At 37.7% G+C, this 21,649-nt stretch overlaps 1 protein-coding gene across 9 annotated transcripts in view; it reads left to right on the top strand.

Annotated features, from left to right (window-relative positions):
• The window catches only part of COBLL1 (cordon-bleu WH2 repeat protein like 1), a 50,420-nt gene that overhangs the window by 11,056 nt on the left and 17,715 nt on the right, over positions 1-21,649 (top strand). For 4 of the 9 annotated variants that reach the window (XM_069861195.1, XM_069861194.1, XM_069861192.1 and 1 more), the window contains exons 2-7: positions 3,050-3,229; positions 7,845-8,046; positions 8,949-9,177; positions 10,824-10,862; positions 11,740-11,834; positions 11,963-12,202. In XM_069861195.1, the coding sequence (XP_069717296.1) occupies positions 3,138-3,229; positions 7,845-8,046; positions 8,949-9,177; positions 10,824-10,862; positions 11,740-11,834; positions 11,963-12,202 (897 nt within the window). In that variant the 5' untranslated portion in view covers positions 3,050-3,137. Of the gene's footprint in view, positions 1-1,202; positions 1,298-3,049; positions 3,230-7,844; positions 8,047-8,948; positions 9,178-10,823; positions 10,863-11,739; positions 11,835-11,962; positions 12,203-21,649 lie in introns of those variants that run through there. The other 5 variants (XM_069861188.1, XM_069861196.1, XM_069861190.1 and 2 more) reach the window with 4 other exon arrangements.

The raw sequence follows: 21,649 nt of genomic DNA on the forward strand, positions 1-21,649 counted from the left end.
TTCCCTCACCTGCCAGGCAGCCTCTCCTGTAACAAGAGAGAGACACAAACTCAAGAAAAGAAAAATCTGTAAGACGAAATGTAAATACTTTGGGCTAAGAATGAGAGATGAGAGAATTGGTGAAAAATAAAGAAAAAAGAAGCATGGCTTCTGGAAACAGAAAATGGAAGTACCGAGATCCCTGTGGTTTAATAAGAGGTTGGCAAAACCTCAGCGTAACTTTTGATAAAGTATTCTTGGAGATTTTTCCTCCTTCGTGTGAGGCAAGAAACCTAAGTATAACTAACTGTAAAGGACATAAAGATGTGCTAGAGATGGGTAGGGTACATCACTCTGCAGTGATGTGTGTGTAGATTCAGCTGACCTCATTCAACTACCTGTTGTCTGTCTATGTTCAATATAAGCTCATGAAATTTCATCTGCATAGGTATCGCACACAAGTTTTGGCAAGAGTATTTTATCAGTTCTAGCTCTTTACAGGTTAGACCTTGGATAAAGCTGCATTTTGCTGATGTGAACTGTACATGTATTGCTGTGTGTGATTAAGCAAGCTCTAGTGATAGTAGAGTTCCAGTAATGAAACTGTATTCATCTGCTTAAATTGAGTCCAGTAGCATTTGCAAGCAGAACCTTCTATGGTGTGTCATCATGGAGGGTTGAATTCTGAGTTCAGTTGCAATAAATATAATTTAATGGTCATTTGAAGTCACTTAAATATGTAAGAATGAGTATAGAAGGGGAAAAGCAGTACTGCATTGATTTGGATTTTTATTTTTGTAGAAGTAAGATGTCTTAGAGTGAGTTTTTAGGTTTTGGGGTTTTTTTAGTAGTTGCATTGGTGGTTAGTGTTGGCTAATAATTTCTTTTTGGCAGTTATATGAAAGCTAAAACTAATTGGGGATGGGGGAATAGAGGAGGAGTAAAAAGAAATTTGATTCATACATTCTGCAATGTTCGTGTAACCTAGAAACAACCCAGGTAAGTTGCTGTGGCGACCAAAGTTAAATTTGCAGCTAATGCCACACGTCTTGGATTCTACCCTGAGTATGTTTCACCAAAAGTAACTTAAAACATTAACAGAAAGGAGGTAAATATTTTGATGATGAATCCTTATTCAGCACGTCTGGAGGTCTGTGAGTACTCTGACTAGCTCTGAGAGGCTGTGAATAGTTAATTTTTCAGTACGCAGTTCTGAAGTTCAAAACTCTAAGCACTTTCAGCAACAGATTGGTCATGTGAAGTCTCATTACACAGTTGTATTTTGCAATGCTGCTCTGGACCTTGTTTGCTCCTCATTGTGAGTGACTTTAAACTTTGTTTTCCCAAAGTGTGTCTAGTTATTGTATCCTAGTTCTTTTGTTTTAATTCTGTAGGACAATTACAGAAGTTAATTTCTTTGGTTACATTTAAAGTAAATAAACTTTGGTACAGCTCCAGAATCTAAATTGCGAGCATATTTTTGGAACCTTTGTGTGCATTATGTTTGAAATGTATTTTAACTTTCTGTGAATGTGGTTCCATTCAAGCTCTTTGAAAGACTGTTTATAAGAAATTAAAAAGTTCTCAAGTCATGTGTCTCCACAGGGTCTTTTGATTTTGTTTCTAATGGTGAAATTCTTAAGTATCTTTCTCTTGTAACAATATTGGGGAATTGGGGAAAGTTATTGGAGTAAGAGGGGGTACTTGACTATGTTTTGTAGGATGTGAGAGTCTTGCCGTCAGAATTTACTCTAACAAATGTATGAAGATATGTAGAGAGTTTTCTTTTTATACTGCTTTGTTTTTTAAAAGTGAAATAAGTGAGGCTTATTTGGTGATCACTCTTTGCATTCAAGAGCATATTGGCTTGTCATTAAGGTGGGAAAGGATAGCAAGAAAATTAAAACAGGAAATCAGTGTAGGTGAGGGGAAAATACTGTGTTCAGTTCTGGGCCCCTCACCACAAGAAGGATGTTGAGGCTCTGGAGAGAGTACAGAGAAGAGCAACAAAGCTGGTGAAAGGGCTGGAGAACAGGCCTTATGAGGAGCGGCTGAGAGAGCTGGGGTTGTTTAGCCTGGAGAAGAGGAGGCTGAGGGGTGACCTCATTGCTCTCTACAACTACCTGAAAGGACGTTGTAGAGAGGAGGGTGCTGGCCTCTTCTCCCAAGTGACAGGGGACAGGACAAGAGGGAATGGCCTCAAGCTCCGACAGGGGAGGTTTAGGCTAGACGTTAGGAAAAAATTCTTTACAGAAAGGGTCATTGGGCACTGGAACAGGCTGCCCAGGGAGGTGGTTGAGTCACCTTCCCTGGAGGTGTTTAAGGCACGGGTGGACGAGGTGCTGAGGGATATGGTTTAGTGTTTGGTAGGAACGGTTGGACTCGGTGATCCGGTGGGTCTCTTCCAACCTGGTTATTCTGTGATTCTGTGATATGAAAGGATATTGTGGCTGATGTGTCAAGAAATATTGCAACACAGTAGTATTGCTTATACTGCTGTTTTATTACTGATTAGAAGTAAATAGATTAGACCTGGTTGGATTTGTTTGAATGATTTTAATAATCAAAAGAAAAAAATTGAGAGGGAAAGTGATTCTAAGTGATTCTTCCCTTGTCTATCTGTCCTATGTGTTAAACATCCTGTCAATACAGTTTGGCTTCATGCTGTGTAGTTCAGTATTTCTGTTTATACTAATCCAGTAAATCTTTTTGGAGAATGCACAAATAGGGTTGTTTGCATAACCCAAGGGAGAAAAAAACTAATGTATTTACTTTTTTTTAATGTATATTAAGACAACTGTTTATGGTTTGGGCTTGATGTTTGATGTTTATTGGGCTTTTTTTTTTTTATAATATGATTTTCATCTTTTTGGGTTTTTTTTGTCTTAAATCACCATCGGTTGTACGTTGAAAGTATTCTTTCATCTCTTCCTTGCATGTATCACTTACACAGCCTGAGTGAAAAGAACTAAGTGTGGTTCATTCCTGTTCTGACACATGTTAGTTTGCCAGTATGGAAACATATGTATAAATACGTATTTGACTTTTAATTTTTACCCATTTATTTCAGAAGGAAGTCTAAAGCGTCACCTCCTCCATCTGAAACAAACCTCTTTGCTGTTACTCCATTTAATGACACAGAATCAGCCAACCTTATCATGGAACAGAAGGAGAAAGTAATTGATAAGGACATTGAACTATCAGTGGTCCTGCCAGGAGATGTGATCAAGTATACTACAGTGAATGGGAGGTAAGTTACACAAAGTTACGTTTTTGTTTAGTTTTCATTTCTTGCTCTAGTTCACTTTAGACTTCACCTAGGTTTTAATCAGTAAAATAGAGGAGTTGTGTAAACCTGGATATTTTTGGACAGATGTGTAAACACATACTTCATATATTTGCCTGCCTTTTGGGAAGACTGTTTTTGAGATTCAGAAATTCTGTCAGGATCCGTACCTGTACTTATTGTTCTTTCTAGTCACTGCAAATCTCTAGACAAATACTGGTTTGTACGAGTCATTGAATGTTCCCACACAGGTTTCCCTTGTTAGACCTAAAGATGAGCTACTGCATCCTATTTGGGTACAAAGTCATGTTCAGCTCTTGCTCAGCACTGCTATCTGTAGACTACTAGCGGTCCTAAAAAATGGTGTCATCACTTCAGACAAAATCAATAGTGCTTCAAAGAAATAGTTTCTAGCTGTCACTTTGGAATACTTTTTGTTTTTAATCGAATATATTTTTTCCTAAGCTGGTTTTAATTTGAGATACATAGTTCAGTCTGCTAATTGGTAGCATAGATTGTGAGTATAACTCTCAAGTTGCCTTTAGTTCAGAAAGGCCTGGGCATTGACTGGTGTGTTGAAATCATAAATCCTGGGACTTAAAATGTCATATTGATTATCATATCAGGTCTGCGAAGAAGGCTCCGATGCAAGGCTTTGTATGGATCAGAGCAATTAGGATGCTCATTTGTTGCTTTATTAAGCTGAAATAAAGAAACTGTTTCTATGTTGTACTTGTGTTGGTTAGTTAGTGTATTTCCAGTGTCTTTGCTACTGAAAGCACGCAGCCTGGTTTATTTATTTATTTAAAGCAGGTAATGTAAATGAACTTTCTGCAGTCAAAGAAGGGAAAAAAAAATAACTTGAAGAGCTGTTCTGTGCATTTCCTGATCAGTTTAAGTTTGTTTTTTTTTTGTTTTCATCCAAAGCAGAAATGTGGAGTTTGAGAGAGTTTTCTTGAAATTGAATGATAATTTACTAATGCATACAAGAAACTAAACTTAGAGATTTCAAAGGCCAATATGATAGTGACCTGCATTTTATTTGGAAATGGTGTGTCAAACAAATAGTTTTGCAGTTTCAGACTCCTTTCAGAGAGACCTTTAGCTTTGCTGATTTTTTTTTTCTTTGAGTCCTTTGTGAGTTTTCATTTGATCCGTTCTTGAGTATTTTCAGTCATTAAGGTGTTTTTAAACCATGGGTTTACTCAGTATAGCTAGCTAGTGAATAACAAGCTTTGTGGTGTTGCCCTACTTTTTAAAACCTATTATACTTACATTTGTTAGTAACAAGTTTTGGGGATGTTGGTTTTTTTTCTTGTTATTCTCTGTGAAAACAAATGTCTTTTGCTCTTTGGAGAATAGCTTTAGTAAATATTTCTGCAAGGAAGGCCATGAAGCCATAGTCCTAAGTAATTAAGAGATCTACAGAAAGCCAAATCTTGTGTATGTTTGGGGTTTTTTTTCTTTCACCTTTTTTTTTTTCCTTAGTTTTGCCTTTTTTCCCCCCTTCCTTTCGTCTTTTTCCTTTCATCCTTTCCTAGGAATACTTCTGGTAGTTACTGACAGAGTTTGGTTTCAAGTGTGCTTGCTGTGAGTCTTGTGATAGAAAGATTTTGTTTTTAAAGCCTGAGCATGTAAGAACCCCAAGGGTTTTTGTTTGTTTGGTTTTGCTCAAAGTAGCAAGTTCCTAGCCTTTGTTTTTGGAGGGCAGAGTAGAAACCTGATGCATTTTTTTCTTATAAACACTTAATGCAGTACTTGAAGGGATGGCTTTCATTGTTGGTTACAAACATAATATGGTTGGTTACATTCTAGGTGAAGGTCATTTTTATGTGATGTAACAAGAGGATGTTATTGGCCACTTTTAATTGTTATTTAGTCATGTGGGAATAACTAGAGGAAAACAAATGAGGGATGAAGGGGTGCAGGAATACATAAATAAATGTTATGATCTCAGATTTCCAGAAAATTACTTAATGTGGTGAAGTTGCACTTAAAGATTTGTAAAGGAGGACAAGCAGTGATGTAATCTGAGACAGCTGATGGCCACTTCTTGGGGTGCTACTAAATATTATTTATGGAAGCTGTTAAATTTACCGTGATATATGTACTCCTCTAACTGCAACCTTTGAAGTCTTTGGGAAAAAATAGTGTTACAAATTTTGGAGGATGTGATTGCAGAAAAAAAAGATTGCTTTTTGCATCACTGTAGGAATACCTGTCTACAGCAGTTGGTTGAAGTGTCTTGGCCTCCGGTGGAGGGGGGCACTTCCATCTTCCAGTCAAGCAGGTCATTTCTGGAAGTAGCAGTGGAAAGCAAATTTACACAAAATCTCTGTTTTCGTGTACTAATTTGCATGTACACATCTGTTGTTTGTGAGCAGCTATGTATCTCACCATTCTGTCATTTGTTGTGACTCTGGTTAAAATGAGGGCTCTCCTCTGTCACCATGGTGCATTTCCACAGGATGGCTTTCTGGGATGTTTGCTTGTGAATGCTCATCCTGGTCATCTTCAGTGTTCTCCCCATTCTCCGATAACTGAAGGCCAGAGGAAGGGCAGCTTTTAAAGCTAGATGGTGTATGAAATGCACCAGAGAAATAGTAATGGGTAATCCAGAGAGGTCACTACCAAAGTAGTGTCTGCTGTCTCCTCTGGCTCCCTCCTGCTCTTCCCTGCCCTGCCCACAGTGAAATGATGTGATTTGCATTTGCAGCTCTTCTTTTGTTAGGGTGAGATGAATGTAATGTACTTGTTCTGTTATGGGTCAGGAGTACAAGAAATAGAGTAGTTTCTTCTTCCTTCTAATTGGAGCAGGTTGTGATATATACGAGTGAAGAATTGAAATAAACTCTCTGGTTTAGCTCTGTGAAAAGAGCAATAGTTATTTTTCTTCAGTGCTCAATGCATTTATATGATATTCCTCAGGCTGATATATATCATTTAGATGAAGTCATGGGAGTATATTGCATTCTTCTATGCTGCTTCAGACCATCCAATAGATACTTTTTCACACTATGGAGCATCATTTCTGTATGCTTTTTGCTTTTATTGTTCATCCTGCCTTGGTCTCCAGAGGCAAGTATTCTCCTGCCACTGAAGTCAGCAGAAAAGTTCCTCTGAGGAAAAAAAAAAAAAAATTAAAAAAATAGGTCTACAGTAACTTTATCTATCAACTTTCTAACTGTTTCCATTTTCTGGAAGTATACACCAGAGAGTCCAGCCCTACTTCCAGAAAGCAGAAGACAGTTTGCTTAAGAAACACTTATTCTTTAAGACCAAGTGAAAACAGGAATGATATTCTAGAGTTAATTAAAGGGGAAAAAAAGCAGTGTTCACAGTAATTTCTAACATTGAGTCATTCTTAATCCTTTTTACAGAACCATATAATATGAAAAGTCTGTTTTAACTTCCTATTTAATAAATGTATTCACCATCTTTATATAATCTATATTTCTGCTTAGTTTAACGGCTCTTTGTAGGTGCTATCTATTTTCACATTTGGCTATGCTACTTGCATCTGTTATGAGATTACATCTAGAATTTAAGATTTCTGATAAAGCCATACTAGCCAAACCCTATATTAATTTTCTCCTAGACACTTCAATGCTCTTTTCAATGTAGCATTTGATTGCTTCACGAACTTTTATTTTCATAATATCCTTGTAAGACAGAGCAGGTGATAATTTCTCTGTTTGTAACTGTAACTGAGAAATGCATAAGGTGTCAAAATTACATGCTCCTTACAAATGATTACCCAACTCTAAAAATTATTGAGGAATGAACAGTTTTAGTGACCTGATATTACTATAACTTTATTCAGTTGTTACACTGCTCTACATGTTCTTCTTTGAGCACTGAGAGAAAAAGGACATACAGAAAGCAACTACGTATGAAAAATTCAGTTTGCCGTACTTCATTGTGGAAAGGGCATCTGTTGCATTACACAGAGCTTCACAAGAAATGGCATTCAAATACTATGTTGTCATTTAGTCTCTTTCTCCTGTCTAATTAAACACTTGGCCTTCATTTTGGGATCCCTAATGCAAAACTTGCTTAAAAGTTGACTTCCTCGAACTTATTTTCTCTTGCTTTCTCCAAATCACTCATGCTCAGAATTTCTCTAAGTCACTTGTAAACCTCAGAATGGATACAAAAATTACAAGCTTTGTAAGGAAACTATTCTTAATGCATAGCAGGTCATTTATCACCACTGCTACAGTTTGCATGAAGGGTCCCTGCCGACCTCAGGAAAAGCATCACTTCGCACAAGCAAAAATTTCACCCATTGCGGAAGCACTTGGCGTACTTTCATGCAAGCTAGTTTAATTTTCTTTTAAGTCGTGGGTTTGAGGGCATTTTTTGGCAGGGGTTGGGGAGATGGGTTGGTTTGTTTTGTTGTTGTGGTTTTTATTTTTTCAGGTTTTTTTTTTAACATTGGATATTTAAAGTTGGTGCCTGGGAGTAATTATTTAGCGTTGGAAGGGAAAGGATAACCTGGGTTAAATGTTTAGCAACACGTTTTGTTACAGCGTGCTTAATTCTCATCTGTTGTGACAGTTCCGTTTATCTTTCATAGGAAGCCAGTGATGGACTTGCTGATCTTTCTCTGTGCACAGTATCATTTAAATCCATCAAGTCATACTATAGAGTTGGTATCGGCAGACAATAAGCAGATTAAATTCAAACCTAACACACCAGTGGGAATGCTTGAAGTGGAAAAGGTGATTGTAAAGCCAAAACAAATGGATAAGAAGAAACCTGCTCCGGTTATACCAGAGGTGAGAACTAAAATTAGAGCATATCAGGAAATTAGAATCACTGTTGTGTTTAACAAGTTAAACTGGTGGCTCAGCCTCTTGTTTCAGCTTTTCCCCTTGCCTCTCATCCTCTCAACATGCTTGGCTCTATGTTCTCGGTAACCTCTTCTTAGGTAAAATATACGTTTGTTGCAGCAAACATCTTTGCTGCTGAAAGGAGACATTACAATATTATTTGAAATCCCATGCCTTAGTGTCTTTTTGACAAATACTGCATATGAAGTGTGGCTGAATACAGCCTTACGCAAACTGAAAATCAATGACTCGTACCATCTGTCATGCTGTAATATATATGCCCTTCTAATTGTATGTTCATTTTCCTTTAATACATATTTTACTTTTTTTTTTGTTGCTACTGGGTTTTTTATTATATGCCCTTAAGAAGACAGAAGCTTTTGGAAGTACTAAAGAACCTTTTGTGTGTTGCCTAAGTCTTTCCCCCTGCCTTGTCTCCTGTATAGAAGAATATTGGGTTTTAATTTATGTAAAGCACTTAGGGCCAGGGAAGTTCTTCTGCTGCCCTTTCACCTTTGTCCTACATGTGTGCACACACGCGCCCTCATGGCTCACTGGCTGACTTCCACAGCCACCTACTGCAAGCTAGCAGGCACCTCGGTCCAGGCATGGACTCTGCTGGACAGGCAAACGACAGTTGCTAAAAGAGGAGGAGACTTGTGTCCTTTTCTTGAGTAGAAGGAAATTGCAAAATAGTTCTTGATTTCTCTTGTAATGGTACTGAAACCATAACATTGTGAACCTGGCCATTCCATAAGGGAATTCCTGTGATTACTCTAAGGCTGTTATAAAATTGCCAGTTGTTTCAGAATTTGTGCTGGTATTTATTGGAATTCTCTTCTCTTTAGCAAACTGTAAGGGTAGTGATAAACTACAAGAAGACACAGAAGACGGTAGTAAGAGTTAGTCCACATATACCCCTTCAAGAACTCATACCAATTATCTGTAGTAAATGTGAGTTTGATCCTTCACACACGCTGCTGCTGAAGAACTATCAGTCTCAAGAACCTCTTGATGTGACAAAATCTCTTAATGACCTTGGACTAAGAGAATTATATGCCATGGATATCAGTCGAGGTAAGATAACTTTTATAAACTGCAGTTGCAGAAAAAGCAATTACTTAGTATTTCAATAATGTATACTTTTCGTTGGCTTTTTTTTCCTACTTATGAAGAAATTAATTTCTAGCAACTTAGTATATATTTCATTAGTCTTCCACAAAATTTAAACTGGGACAAGTTTATCTCTACTTATGTTTGAGAAATGCTGTATAAAGGTTTTATATTCTAACAAAATGTTAGGTACTAGCAAAGGTGGCTAAGTACAGTAATCACTTAAAAGCAATCCCTGCTTTTCCTTCTCCCACCCTTGGCTCTTAGGAGAGGCACAGAATCATGATGAACTGAAAAGAATGGAAACAGAGAAATTTAGTTTTGTTTTAAAGTTGTTTAAAATTTTTAAAGTGTTAGAATGTTCTGATAGTGTTCATGTTTATTTCTGAGAGCTGTTTGCTAGTTTTATAGATTGTGAAGGAATAACTGTGGTCCCACAGAGGCACAATGGACTAACTTCCTTATGTTTGTACAGATATTCCTATGCCTCGTTTTAACTTTAGCTCTAAGTTTGTCTTTTTCATGAAGGGTTTATTTGACTGTGATTAAAGATTCTATGCAGTCTGTTTTCTTCTGTTTTAGACGTTTCTCACAGAAAATTTTATCTCAATATAAACATGCAGTAATATTGACTCACTCCTGTTCTTGACCACTGTTCTAGTTGCTGTGTTTTTCTGCTCTAAAACTTGGTGTTTGTTTTTTGTTTTGTTTTTTTTTTTTTCTGTGTCTTTCCTCCCTTCCTAAATATTGTAAGCTTATCATTTAGTGGTTACAGTTTCAAGAGTTCTCTCAATTACATCCCAAAAGCCAGTTATCTTGAAGGGCAGGAGAATGGCAGATTTGGAAAATATGTCGTTTTCCTACAGACAATACAAAGATGAAATATCTTTCTCTTCTTCAGTGGAAAACAATGTGTTTTTACTTGTCTAAACACATTACTTGGACTCCATGTGCCCATAGTGCATTGTGTTGTTTGTTATCTGGCTACTGCTTTCATCTACAGACTAGCAGAGCTGCTTTTTCCACAGTATGATGTGGCTTCATTTGAATCAACACCCAAAAATCCTTAGGGGAGAGTAAGAGGGCATATATGCTTTCTACACTGATAGAAAGTTTAGATGTACTTTGGTTATCTTGATGTAAAGTAGTTCACCATTTCCATTTCGCAAACAGCTTTAGAGCTCTGAATTTTCAGTTTTATGCAGGTGGTGAGATTGTACCGTTTACTTAATAGAATTTAAATTCAAATTTTATTTTATTGGGATAATATTTTAATTTTACTTTCTTCTTCATTTTCCAAGTTTGAACTGCCTGACATTGAAAAACTTACAGAGCAAGCTATTGTATATGCTGGTTTTCCTCTTTTCTTCAGAAATATAAGTGGAGCCTTTCTTCTTATATACAAGATTGCAGTCTGTGGTGTACGTCTTCAGGCTTGTAAATGGTTTATAGCATTAGGTAGTGCAGGTATGTGTAGTTTTATTTCAGGAAAGTACCGAGTTACTTTTTCCTGATGTTGAGGACTCAGCTTGGCTTTCTGTGTTTGTAACTTATAACTGTATCCTTGGTTCAGATTCACATTTACTGTCTTTCTTTTTGTCTCTCTGTAGCTACATCACCAGTTGATTTAAATTTACCATCTTTGCAAGGTATGATGTACTGAAATAGGCAGTGAAACTGTATTTGACACTACCATCTGCTCCTATTATAATGTCTGTTTAACTGTAGCATGAGTAATTATCCTATCATAAATGCATATTAAAAATGATAATACAGAAGTGAATATACCCAACAGTACGTGAAGTATTTCTGTATAGTTTTACCCTGCATCGATTGATTAAATTTACAGTCATATTTATATTGATACTTGTATCAAGACCCCATAGTGGCCTTGCTGATTTTTGTTGCTCATCGCATTTCCATTCAGTGCGATTTCCTTGAAGTGCAGTCCAGGAAAAAATTTAAGAAAGACAGCCTTTAGGTTTACAGTTCAATTGCACAAGTAAGACTATGTAAGGATGATAAATTCTGCAAGACGCCAAAACGGACTTGACTGTCTTCACTGAGTGCTATGCAGTGAGATGTGCAGCACCATCAGGTGTTTCAGTGATCTTTCTCCATAGTAATGCCATCTGTGAGGCTGTGCCTGACTTGTCCCACTTCACTCTTTGCCACTTATTTAAACTGTTAGGAACTGAGAGTTGGAGAGGCTGATGCTCTTTTTCCCCTTTTACGGCCATTGTGATATGAACTGTACTGTATGACAAGTGGGATGGGCTGGATTAAGTGCTGGGGTATTAATAAGCAGCTGAAACTCATCTGCTCAGACTTCTGAGAAAGACAGGAAGAACATGGATGGTAGGAAATCTGTTAATTTTGCAGTGTTTAGAAAAACTTAAAATAGATGATTTATGATGCGTTTTGTTTATCTTTCCAGGAGGCTTATGGTAGACATTGATAGTAAGAATGGAGGAGAAAAGAATTTGTGCAGTAAATAACATCTAGAACTATTGTTCTGTATTTTAGACTCCTACCAATCCGAAAACTTAGATGTTCTGAAGGAGAAGGAAAACAAAGGTTTTTTCAGCTTTTTTCAACGAAGGAAGAAGATAAAAGAACAAGTAAGATTTAACTTTGTGTAAGGAAATCTTCTAGACATATATTCATATTGAGCAATCAATACTGTTGATCATTTTCCAGAAAGTATCAGTAACTTGGATGTTTTTTTTCCATCCTCCTGCACTCCAAGGCTGCCAGTGCCCCAGCAACTCCATTGATGAGTAAGCCAAGGCCAACATTTACCACGAGATCTCACACTGTTAGCAAGCAGTATGATTCAAACACTTTGCCATCTGAAATGCCAAAGAAACGCAGAGCTCCTTTACCGCCTATGCCAAATTCTCAGAGTGCTCCCCAGGAACTTGCACAAGCCCAAGTCAGACCACCGTCTGGTATTGTGAAATCTAACAGCCTTGATAGGAATGAACAGGTTAGTTAAATTTGCTTCATTTCTTTTAAATTAGGAGAAGCTTAGACATAATAATTCTGGTAACCCTGTTAAAATGTGCTGAGACTTGAAATAAATGGCAAATAATTGTAGTACTTGCTTTTAAAAAATTCAATATGAAAATAACTACAGAAACTGAAAGATGTGTTCCTTTGAAACTTTGTCCTGTATCCAAAGTAGCTGCTGTATTTTGAAAAGGAAAAACCAACTTCTTATATGTTAGTATTGTCAGCACCTTTTTGTTCTTTTTGATTAATAGATATATGTTTAAATGAGAAAACATTATCTTGCTTTATTATATCTAGTAATTGATTTGATATTTCCAGTCATTTCTAATGTTTTAGTTATATGTGATAATGAATAGCTTGTGCTTTACATAGTATTACCAGAAAAGGCGGAAATCTTGGGGAAAGATCTTCCTGCTCTTGTGCTGTCAGCAAGTTAAAGTAAGGTTTTATTTTAATCAAAAAAAGGATATATTTAATTGAAGCTATGAGGCGTGGCTACATATTTAAATAACCTATATACCCCATTCAGTGCAGGAAGTCTGCCAACAGGGTTTGAGAGAATTGATGAATTAAATACCATCCTCATACTGCATGTATTGTAAATTGTGAATTTCAATTAAAGATCAAGGCTGAAATTGTCATTACGATTTTTTAAATTATTCCATACATTGCCTTGAATGCAATATCCATCAGTATCTAAAGGTGGACTTTAGTAAATGAGGTTATTGGCGTGCTAGAAAAATAAAATGCAGAATGTAATGAAATACAAGTCTGAGGGATTAATTTTATGGTAGACTTGGAGGCAAAAAATTTGAAGCTTACTTCCTTCGTCTTTGTATAATGATTTACACTTTCATTAATGCAAAGAACCACAAGAGAGCACTGTTTAACAGAAGTTCTGAACTTGTTTTCTGTCCTGCTGAAAAGCTTTATCATTAGAAGAAGACAAAGACTTCTTTCTGTATTTGAATAAAAGAAACTTTTTTTTGGAAAAATATGATTTTTTTCTTTTTAACTCACCATGTTTGTCTTCTAATTGAATTAAATTTTTTTTGAAAATTAGTTATTAATGTCAACATGCTTTAAAAATATTAATATCCTGTTATATCTAACAGTAATTCATGATTCCGATCTGTCACTCAAAAATATTGCCTAGATTTATTATTTTGTCCTTACATTTCTTATTCATCTAAAATGATTTGACTGAAGTCGGATAGCATACAAAGAAAGGAGAAAGGTCCAGATAAAGTTATATTTTTGCGTGTATTTTCCATTTTGTACTGCTTTGTGCAGCTTCCTTAGTTTTTGGCATATGTTGAAGATTACTTTTGTTTCATTCTAATTTGATTGCACAGTGATTTATCAGATAATACAGAGCTTGAGTTGTAAATGTGGGCAAATATTTGCTCCGTGCTTTGAAATTTATTAATTCATATAAAATGTTTTGTCTTTTTAGTATCTACTTTCCAATAAATACCTAATGAATGAATTTGAACTGCAAAGTACATATTGCTCAACTTGATCAGGGAACTCTTAGGAGTGGTCCTATGAGAGACTTCCTTGGAGAATAAAGCAGCTCCTTGGAAGAGTGATGAGATGTTTTCAGGGGCAGCCTTGCTGCAACACAAGAGTGGTCCTAAGTGGGAAAAGGACGAGGCATAAAAATAAACAGCCCCATTTAAGTGTGCTGCAGAGAGAGCCAAGTGCAAAAACAAGCACGTGAGAAGTATGAAAAGGGAACAGAGCAATAGCCCAAAAGAAAAACCAAGATACTTCTTGGACATGCAGAGATGCAGTTAGGAAGGCAAAGGCAAGCCTGGAGCACAAAGTGGCAGGACATGTCAAAAAATAACAAGAAAGGCTTTTGTGAGTTAGTGGCAAGTAGAAGCTCAAGGATAAAGGATGACATCATCTACCTATATTTTAATCTCATTGTCAGTTGGAGTTCCTGAGGAGTTGGTAATATGACCAATGCTGTTAAATATCTTCATGAACATCCTTGATGATGAAATTGAATGTACCCTGAACAAAACTGAAGTTGACACCACACTGGGCAGAGAGGTGGTGTGCCAGAAGAGCAACCATTCAGGGAGACAATGACAGGCTGGAACTCAGAGGTTTAAAAAAGATGAATGTGAAATTTTCTATCTGGAATGAAGTAATCCCAAGCACCAGTACAGGCTGCAGTCTGGCTAGGTGATCCACCTTGAATCCGATGTTCTTGGTAATTTTTAGGCCACACCTCTACCACTGTGTCCAGGTTTGATTTCTGTAGCTCAAGATAGAGGGAGGTCACCATAATGTTTAAAGGCTGGAGAACATAGGTGTTGTAGCAAAAATAAGGTTCAGAGGGATTCTAATCACATTCTTCTGATACCCAGAGGGTATTGCAGGGGAAGTAGAGGTGTACGCTTCACAAGGGTGTGTGGTGACATAATGAAGACCAATGGGCATTATTTGCTTCAGAGGAAATTCCATTCTGATACAAGAAGAAAACTAAGCACTGTGAGAACAATTGAACATTGGAATAGGTTACTCAGGAAGTGGTAGGAGCCCCCTCACTGGCAATACTCAAGCTCTTGCAATAACCTAATCTAAGACCTTGTGTTCAAAAGAAGGCTGGATAAAATGATCTCCAAAGGCCCCTTCCAACTTAGACTTTTCAGTTTGAGTAAAACACTCTTGACTATCAAAACTGTATGCACATAATTAGGAGGTCAGAAAAAATATAATAGGTTCCCATCTCTAATAAGGGTTCCATCACTAATAGAAACCAACAAATATTTGTTTTTTTGGTGAGATCAAGGGCTACTTGAGTAATTGAGGTTTCTGGTTTCACTTAACTGTGACGTAAAGGAACAGTTCCCTTAAAAACATAAGGTGTTAAGCGAGGCATGATGTAAAATAATTTTAATTTTAAGAAGTCATTTTTAGTATTTGCCGCAATTTACAGAACTTGGGATATACCTTTTTTTTTCCTTAAGCATTACTTCTTATCTGCTTTGGCTTTACAAGAAGTGCTTCCTTGCAAATCATGTTGCTTTTAAGAATGCCTGAGTTCTGAAGCCTACTTTCCAATTTATTTGGCAGACTAGTTATGTGCTTTATTTTTTTTATGGACCACGATGACCTTCTGCATGTGCCTTGTTATGGACAAATCTCTTCTGTAAAACCCACAAGGAAGACAAAGTGAAATGTCAGTTTTGACTGGGTAAACTGTTTGCCTGGTTTTGATAGAAACATGCCAAAGCAGTAACATCAGACAACAATGAAATGAGCCAACTTTAAGGGAACAGTGTTCTTGCTGTTGTCTTTCTTCAAATTCACAGTGTATTGTAGTCCAATTTCTCACAGAATAAAAATGGGCTTTAATGTTTACCTCCTACAGCTTCTCCACTTCTTTTCCCTTAAAAAAGAAACTGCTAGCTCTTTATTTGAGCAGTTACATTCTAGTGTGAGAGTTTGAATTTTTTCTGCCTCAATTTCAGGTGATTATAGAATTAGCTTTTGGATATATGTTCCTATTTCTAGGGGAGGAATTAGTACAATGGATGTAAGGGTTATTACACAGCATGATTTGCTCATTCTTTGAGACTCGGAAGATGACTAGTACAACTGAAATTGTTTGTTTGTCCAGTGAATTTCCATGTTAAGTTAAATTGGAAATGAGCCAATTAGTCTCTAATATTGAAATCCCTCACTTATTTGTCAGTTCTAATTTGGGGCAAGATGGCTCTTGCCAGAAGTATGTTTAGAACTAGCAAGTTTAAATACACTTGCAAGCTGAGAGGCTCTCAAGGGTTTTTTTAAAAGTGCTGTTGTATAACGCAGTATGTTTATCTTCCTGGTTTTCATTAAAAGTGAGTGTGATTTTCTAGGTTATTAAACAGTTCTTCAATAGGAAATCTCTTTTAAAAGAAAAGCATTTGATTGCACCCGAAATGCTATTGCTGATTTTCTTCCTAATGCTTTGTTTATAAAAAATAAACTGGGATATTTTCATTTTATCCCATGAATGTTTGCCTCCTTACACACTTTTCCTTTATTGTAAAGGAGCATACGTAAACTGTGCTTGGGTAGGAACCATTAAGTGGAGATTTTTAGTCAAAACATTTACATTACATTATATAATGGATAGACCTTCTCAACTGTAGAAATACAGTTGCTTTTATTTAGGCAACCTTAACTCCTAAAGAAATTGAAATCTCTTGTCTGCCCCTTAGAAAAGAAAGGGAAGGAGAGATAGGAAAATGGGGAAGCACGGGCATCAACTAAACCATGATGTATTTCTGAAAAGATTTATGAGGCATCGGCATGGAACAGCTTAGTTAAGATCTCTGGGAGAGATGAGTTCCATACTTTAGATGTTACACTAGAGGCTCAGTTGCCTGAAACTTGATGGTCAGCCCTGTAAAAGAGAAGTTGGACAATGATGCAATGAGCACTATGAACATGAAGGAGATCTTGTATAGAGCCAGTGTTACCTGGGAGAAGACAATGCTCAGGACTACATTTCTGCTCTTGCTGTGGTTTGCATGAGGATTGTTTGATATGATTCAGAATTGGTGGTTAACATTGCAGGCCTCTGCTTTTCAGCATACCAAATGTATAACTGTGTCCCCTTATTGTATTTGCTTCTGCACCACCAAGTATATAGATAAAATCATAGGAGATAATACTGATATTGAGTTTTTTGACAAAATAACACAAGCTGAGTGTCTGCAAATGTATTTTGTATGTCTGTTCTTTGCATCAGGTCAAAGGTATGTTACTTCCTCTGTGGTAGCTAAGTTTAAGTATTGTGGGAAGCTTAAGTCATGTAATAGAAAATGAGTTCAATAATCACTATAAGAGCAAATAGACTATTTTCCTGTTACTCCTTGGACATAGATTTGTCTGCATAATTGTATAAAGGGAAGAAAGAAATATGAGCAATATGTCTAGCAATGTGCTTTGATATCCCCGTTTCCTGCATATCTTCTGTTAAACCTAGTTATCTATGGAGCAAAAAAGGGTAGGTACTGGTGGTAGAGATGTGTATGTAGTCACCCTTGGTGTGACATGCGCATTGCAGCACACTGAATTGCTCCACTACAAGCACATTCTTTCCCAAGTACTTTTTTTGTTTTGCCTTCCATTTCACCTTCCATTCGAGCATTCAAAAATTACTATGGATTATTTACCTTCCCTTTACTTTTTTTTTTTAATTATAAGGGCCAGGCAGCATGTCTACTACTGGAACGCCTGCATATGTTGTGGAAGATATGACAGTTCACTGGTGTTTCTGCACAAGCACAGTTAATTACTTTAGTGATTCAAACATGGCTTTTAATTTAAGTGTAACTGATAGAACACTTGTTATCATAGGCAGTTGGTATGACACATGAACACCCAGATGTATATTCCAAAACTTTGTCAGATACGTCTTAATAACATTATTTTTTTTCCATCTGTTTAAAGTACTATTTTCACATTACAGCCTTTGTTAGGATTTGAAAACTCTTAATATTCATATGCTGAATAATTCCTGAGAAAATCTGTTCTCCACTTGAACCTTAACTGGAACATTTAGTACTTTCTCAAAATCTCTCTTTGCAAATCGTTTGTTTCTTTGGATGCAAAGGGCAGTAGAAAGGCTTATAAAAATCTAGTAGCATTTGTGCTCTTATGCTAAGAACATTATTTACCCCCTACACACGTACTCTTTCTGTGCAGGAAAGAACCCTGGTGACATCTGTTTAGCTGAGTGAGAATGCACAGAACTCTGTGCTAGCCAAGTCAGCTGAGGGACCCTGTGTGAAGCAGATGGGGGTGCAAACCTTTGAACAGAGAAGCAGTATCTTTGTGCAGAACAGAGGGCCTGAGTCTGGAGAGCAGCTACCGCAGAGAAGAAAAACAGAACTGCCTAACAGCAAGGAGGAAAATGGTTTAACAATAAAAAAATCTTCATTTGGGGAAATAATATTACATTTGACATCACCTCCTGCATAAATTCAGATGCTGAATAGTATTTTTTGTTTCTCTAGGACTACTTGGAAACTGTGAATAAGAAACTAAAAAAATGTAGTGATATATAAATAATAAAAGGAGGACTAGGGAGACCATACAGTCCCTATTGGACACAGAAGGAACAACAGTGACAGGGGATGAGGAAAAGGCTGAGGTACTTAATGCCTTCTTTGCCTCAGTCTTTAATTGTAAAGAAAGTTGTTCCGTCTGTGTACAAACCCAGGAGCTAGAGGAGCAAAATGAGGCTCCCATGATCCAAGAGGAGGTGGTCAGAGCCTTGCTAGCCCGACTAGACACCCACAAGTCTATGGGGCCAGATGGGATTCACCCAAGGGTATTGGAGGAGCTGGCGGAAGTGCTGGCCAAACCCCTTTCCATCATCTTCCAGCAGTCCTGGCTGAGTGGGGAAGTTCCCCTGGACTGGAGGCTGGCTGATGTAATGCCCATCTACAGGAAGGGTCGCAGGGAGGACCCAGGGAACTACAGGCCTGTCAGTCTGACCTCAGTGCCAGGAAAAGTCATGGAGCAGGTGATCTTGAGTGCTATCATGAAGCACATGCAAGAGAACCGGGTGATCAGGCCCAGTCAACACGAGTTCACACAAGGCAGGTCTTGCCAAACTAACCTGATCGCCTTCTATGACAAAGTGACTCGGCTGCTGGATGAGGGAAAGGCTGTGGATGTGGTCTTCCTGGACTTCAGTAAAGCCTTTGACACAGTTTCTCACAGCATTCTGCTTCGGAAACCGTCAGCCTCTGGCCTGGACAGGTGCACGCTCTCCTGGGTGGAAAACTGGTTGGCTGGCCGGGCCCAGAGAGTGGTGGGAAATGGTGTGAAATCCAGCTGGAGGCCCCAGTGACAAGTGGGGTTCCCCAGGGCTCAGTGCTGGGTCCAGCCCTGTTCAATGTCTTTATCAATGACCTGGATGAAGGCAACCTGGAGAAGTCTGTCTAGAAAGCTGCCTGGAGGAGAGGGACCTGGGGTGTTGGTTGACAGCCACCTGAACATGAGCTAGCAGTGTGCCCAGGTGGCCAAGAAGGCCAATGGTATCTTGGCTTGGATCAGAAATGGCGTGACCAGCAGGTCCAGGGAGGTTATTCTCCCTCTGTACTCAGCACTGGTGAGACCGCTCCTCGAATACTGTGTTCAGTTCTGGGCCCCTCACCACAAGAAGGATGTTGAGGCTCTGGAGCGAGTCCAGAGAAGAGCAACAAAGCTGGTGAAGGGGCTGGAGAACAGGCCTTATGAGGAATGGCTGAGAGAGCTGGGGTTGTTTAGCCTGGAGAAGAGGAGGCTGAGGGGAGACCTCATTGCTCTCTACAACTACCTGAAAGGAGGTTGTGGAGAGGAGGGTGCTGGCCTCTTCTCCCAAGTGACAGGGGACAGGACAAGAGGGAATGGCCTCAAGCTCCGCCAGGGGAGATTTAGGCTGGACATTAAGAAAAATTTTTTCACAGAAAGGGTCATTGGGCACTGGCAGAGGCTGCCCAGGGAGGTGGTTGATTCACCCTCCCTGGAGGTGTTTAAGGCACGGATGGACGAGGTGCTAAGGGGCATGGTTTAGTGTTTGATAGGAATGGTTGGACTTGATGATCCGGTGGGTCTCTTCCAACCTGGTTATTCTATGATCCTATGATTTTTGCTTTATAATATTTTAATCTAGAAGCTGATTTGTTTAAAGACTATTCAAGCATTGAAGTGTTTTTAAATAGAAGTAGAGTGCAATGTCTGTATCCTCTGCTGTTCTTAAAAGAACATTTCACCTGGTGCTTTGTTTCTTCCCATTAAAACCCTGAAACTCCTGCTTTGCTGTAAAAAGTTTGAGTTGCTTGCTTTGGCATTGGAATTACAGGTAGAAGAATTGTGTGACCAGCTTGGACAGAGTTGCTCCTTACAGTCCTGTAAAGTACCTAAGAGATCTGTCATACTTGACATAGAGGTGGACAAAAATAGATGAATGACTATGCACAGGTTAGCTCAGGATGATTTTCACCTCCCCAGTTAATGTCCCCTCATTTTATTGAGATCTAACAGGGGCTGCCAAACACTGCTTCACAGACATCTTGTGCTGGTATCTTTTCTCTTGCAAGTAGTTTTCTTTATAGTTTTGATTGTATACAAACAAATACTCTAGTTTCTGGTCTTTATTATTCTTACTGTAGGCTTCTGGTCTTTAATGTTCTTGCTGTAGGCTGTGTACTTGCTCAGGAATAAGCATCTTATTCCATGGATACTGACACGGTCAACAGTTCTGTTGTCAGTAACATTTTTGAAAGGATTGTCAGCAAAACAAAAAAAATTGTAGGTATCTTTAGTCTTTATGCCAGCTCCATTCCTTGATATTCTGCTTTGTGAAGTGGGCTGGTAAAATAAAGCACAGAGAAGTTTTCTGAAGACGACCCCATATCCAGTTGCTGTGTGGATCTTTCTAGCAAGAAATTAATGTCACTGCTGGATATTATTAAATTGTTAAGTATACAAGTGATGGGGATCAGAATTACTACAGAAATAGGCAACTGCGTCTAGTGCCAATATATGCTTCTTTAGTACTGAGATCCTTAACATTATCATCCTAATAGATGTAAGCATAAGGTGAGCTGCAGTTAAGAGTGGCAGTCAAATGTACAGCCACTCTCTTTTGAGACACAGAATGTGTTTTCAAAACAATTCAAAATGCAGTTGGATTGCTATATCATAAAACTGTGAAGATAGCCTTTGCCCATTTTTTGATGGTTTTGCTAATTTGTGAATTGATTTTTTTTCTTTTACTACAATAATGAAGATATTATTACAATTTAATATTGGTAGGTACTCTAATTACTGTTAGTAAAATTTACTATGATTTAACTTCAGTATTATAGGACAGTTGTACTTTCCAAGGTAAGTCTTGAAAGCTGATGTTAAGAAAAATTCTATAAAAATGCAAGAATTTCAAATAGAGAAACAAAATCCTAATAATTATGTATACTGATTATGTATAGAGCTCAAATAGGACTGCCATTAACAGAACGGAGAAGGAAACTTTCTGTCATGTCATCACAGCGGGATGTAGCTGAAGCTTCTTCTCACAAGGATTTTTAGCTACTTTTAGAATAGAATTATTTGGGGTTTGTAGAATAGCCTTTGGGTATAAAAGAATTAAAATTCTCTTTCATACTATATGTAACAACTGATGTCCTTTTACTGTTGTATCTTGTGCCTCTGTGAATATATTCAGTTACTCTAGAAGTTTGTTGTTTATTTTATTGTTTTTTAAAACTACTTCTCGGAGGAATTAAGATGAGAAACATAATATGTTTGGTAATAGATTAATACTCCCTCTTTCCTAAATGTATATTATAAATACTTTTAGAGAATCATTAGGAGAGCTATTTTGCTGTTTTTCTTTTATGGCTAAAATTCTTCTTCCTCC

This window comes from Phaenicophaeus curvirostris, chromosome 7, assembly GCF_032191515.1.
Source record: "Phaenicophaeus curvirostris isolate KB17595 chromosome 7, BPBGC_Pcur_1.0, whole genome shotgun sequence".
NCBI lineage: Eukaryota > Metazoa > Chordata > Aves > Cuculiformes > Cuculidae > Phaenicophaeus > Phaenicophaeus curvirostris.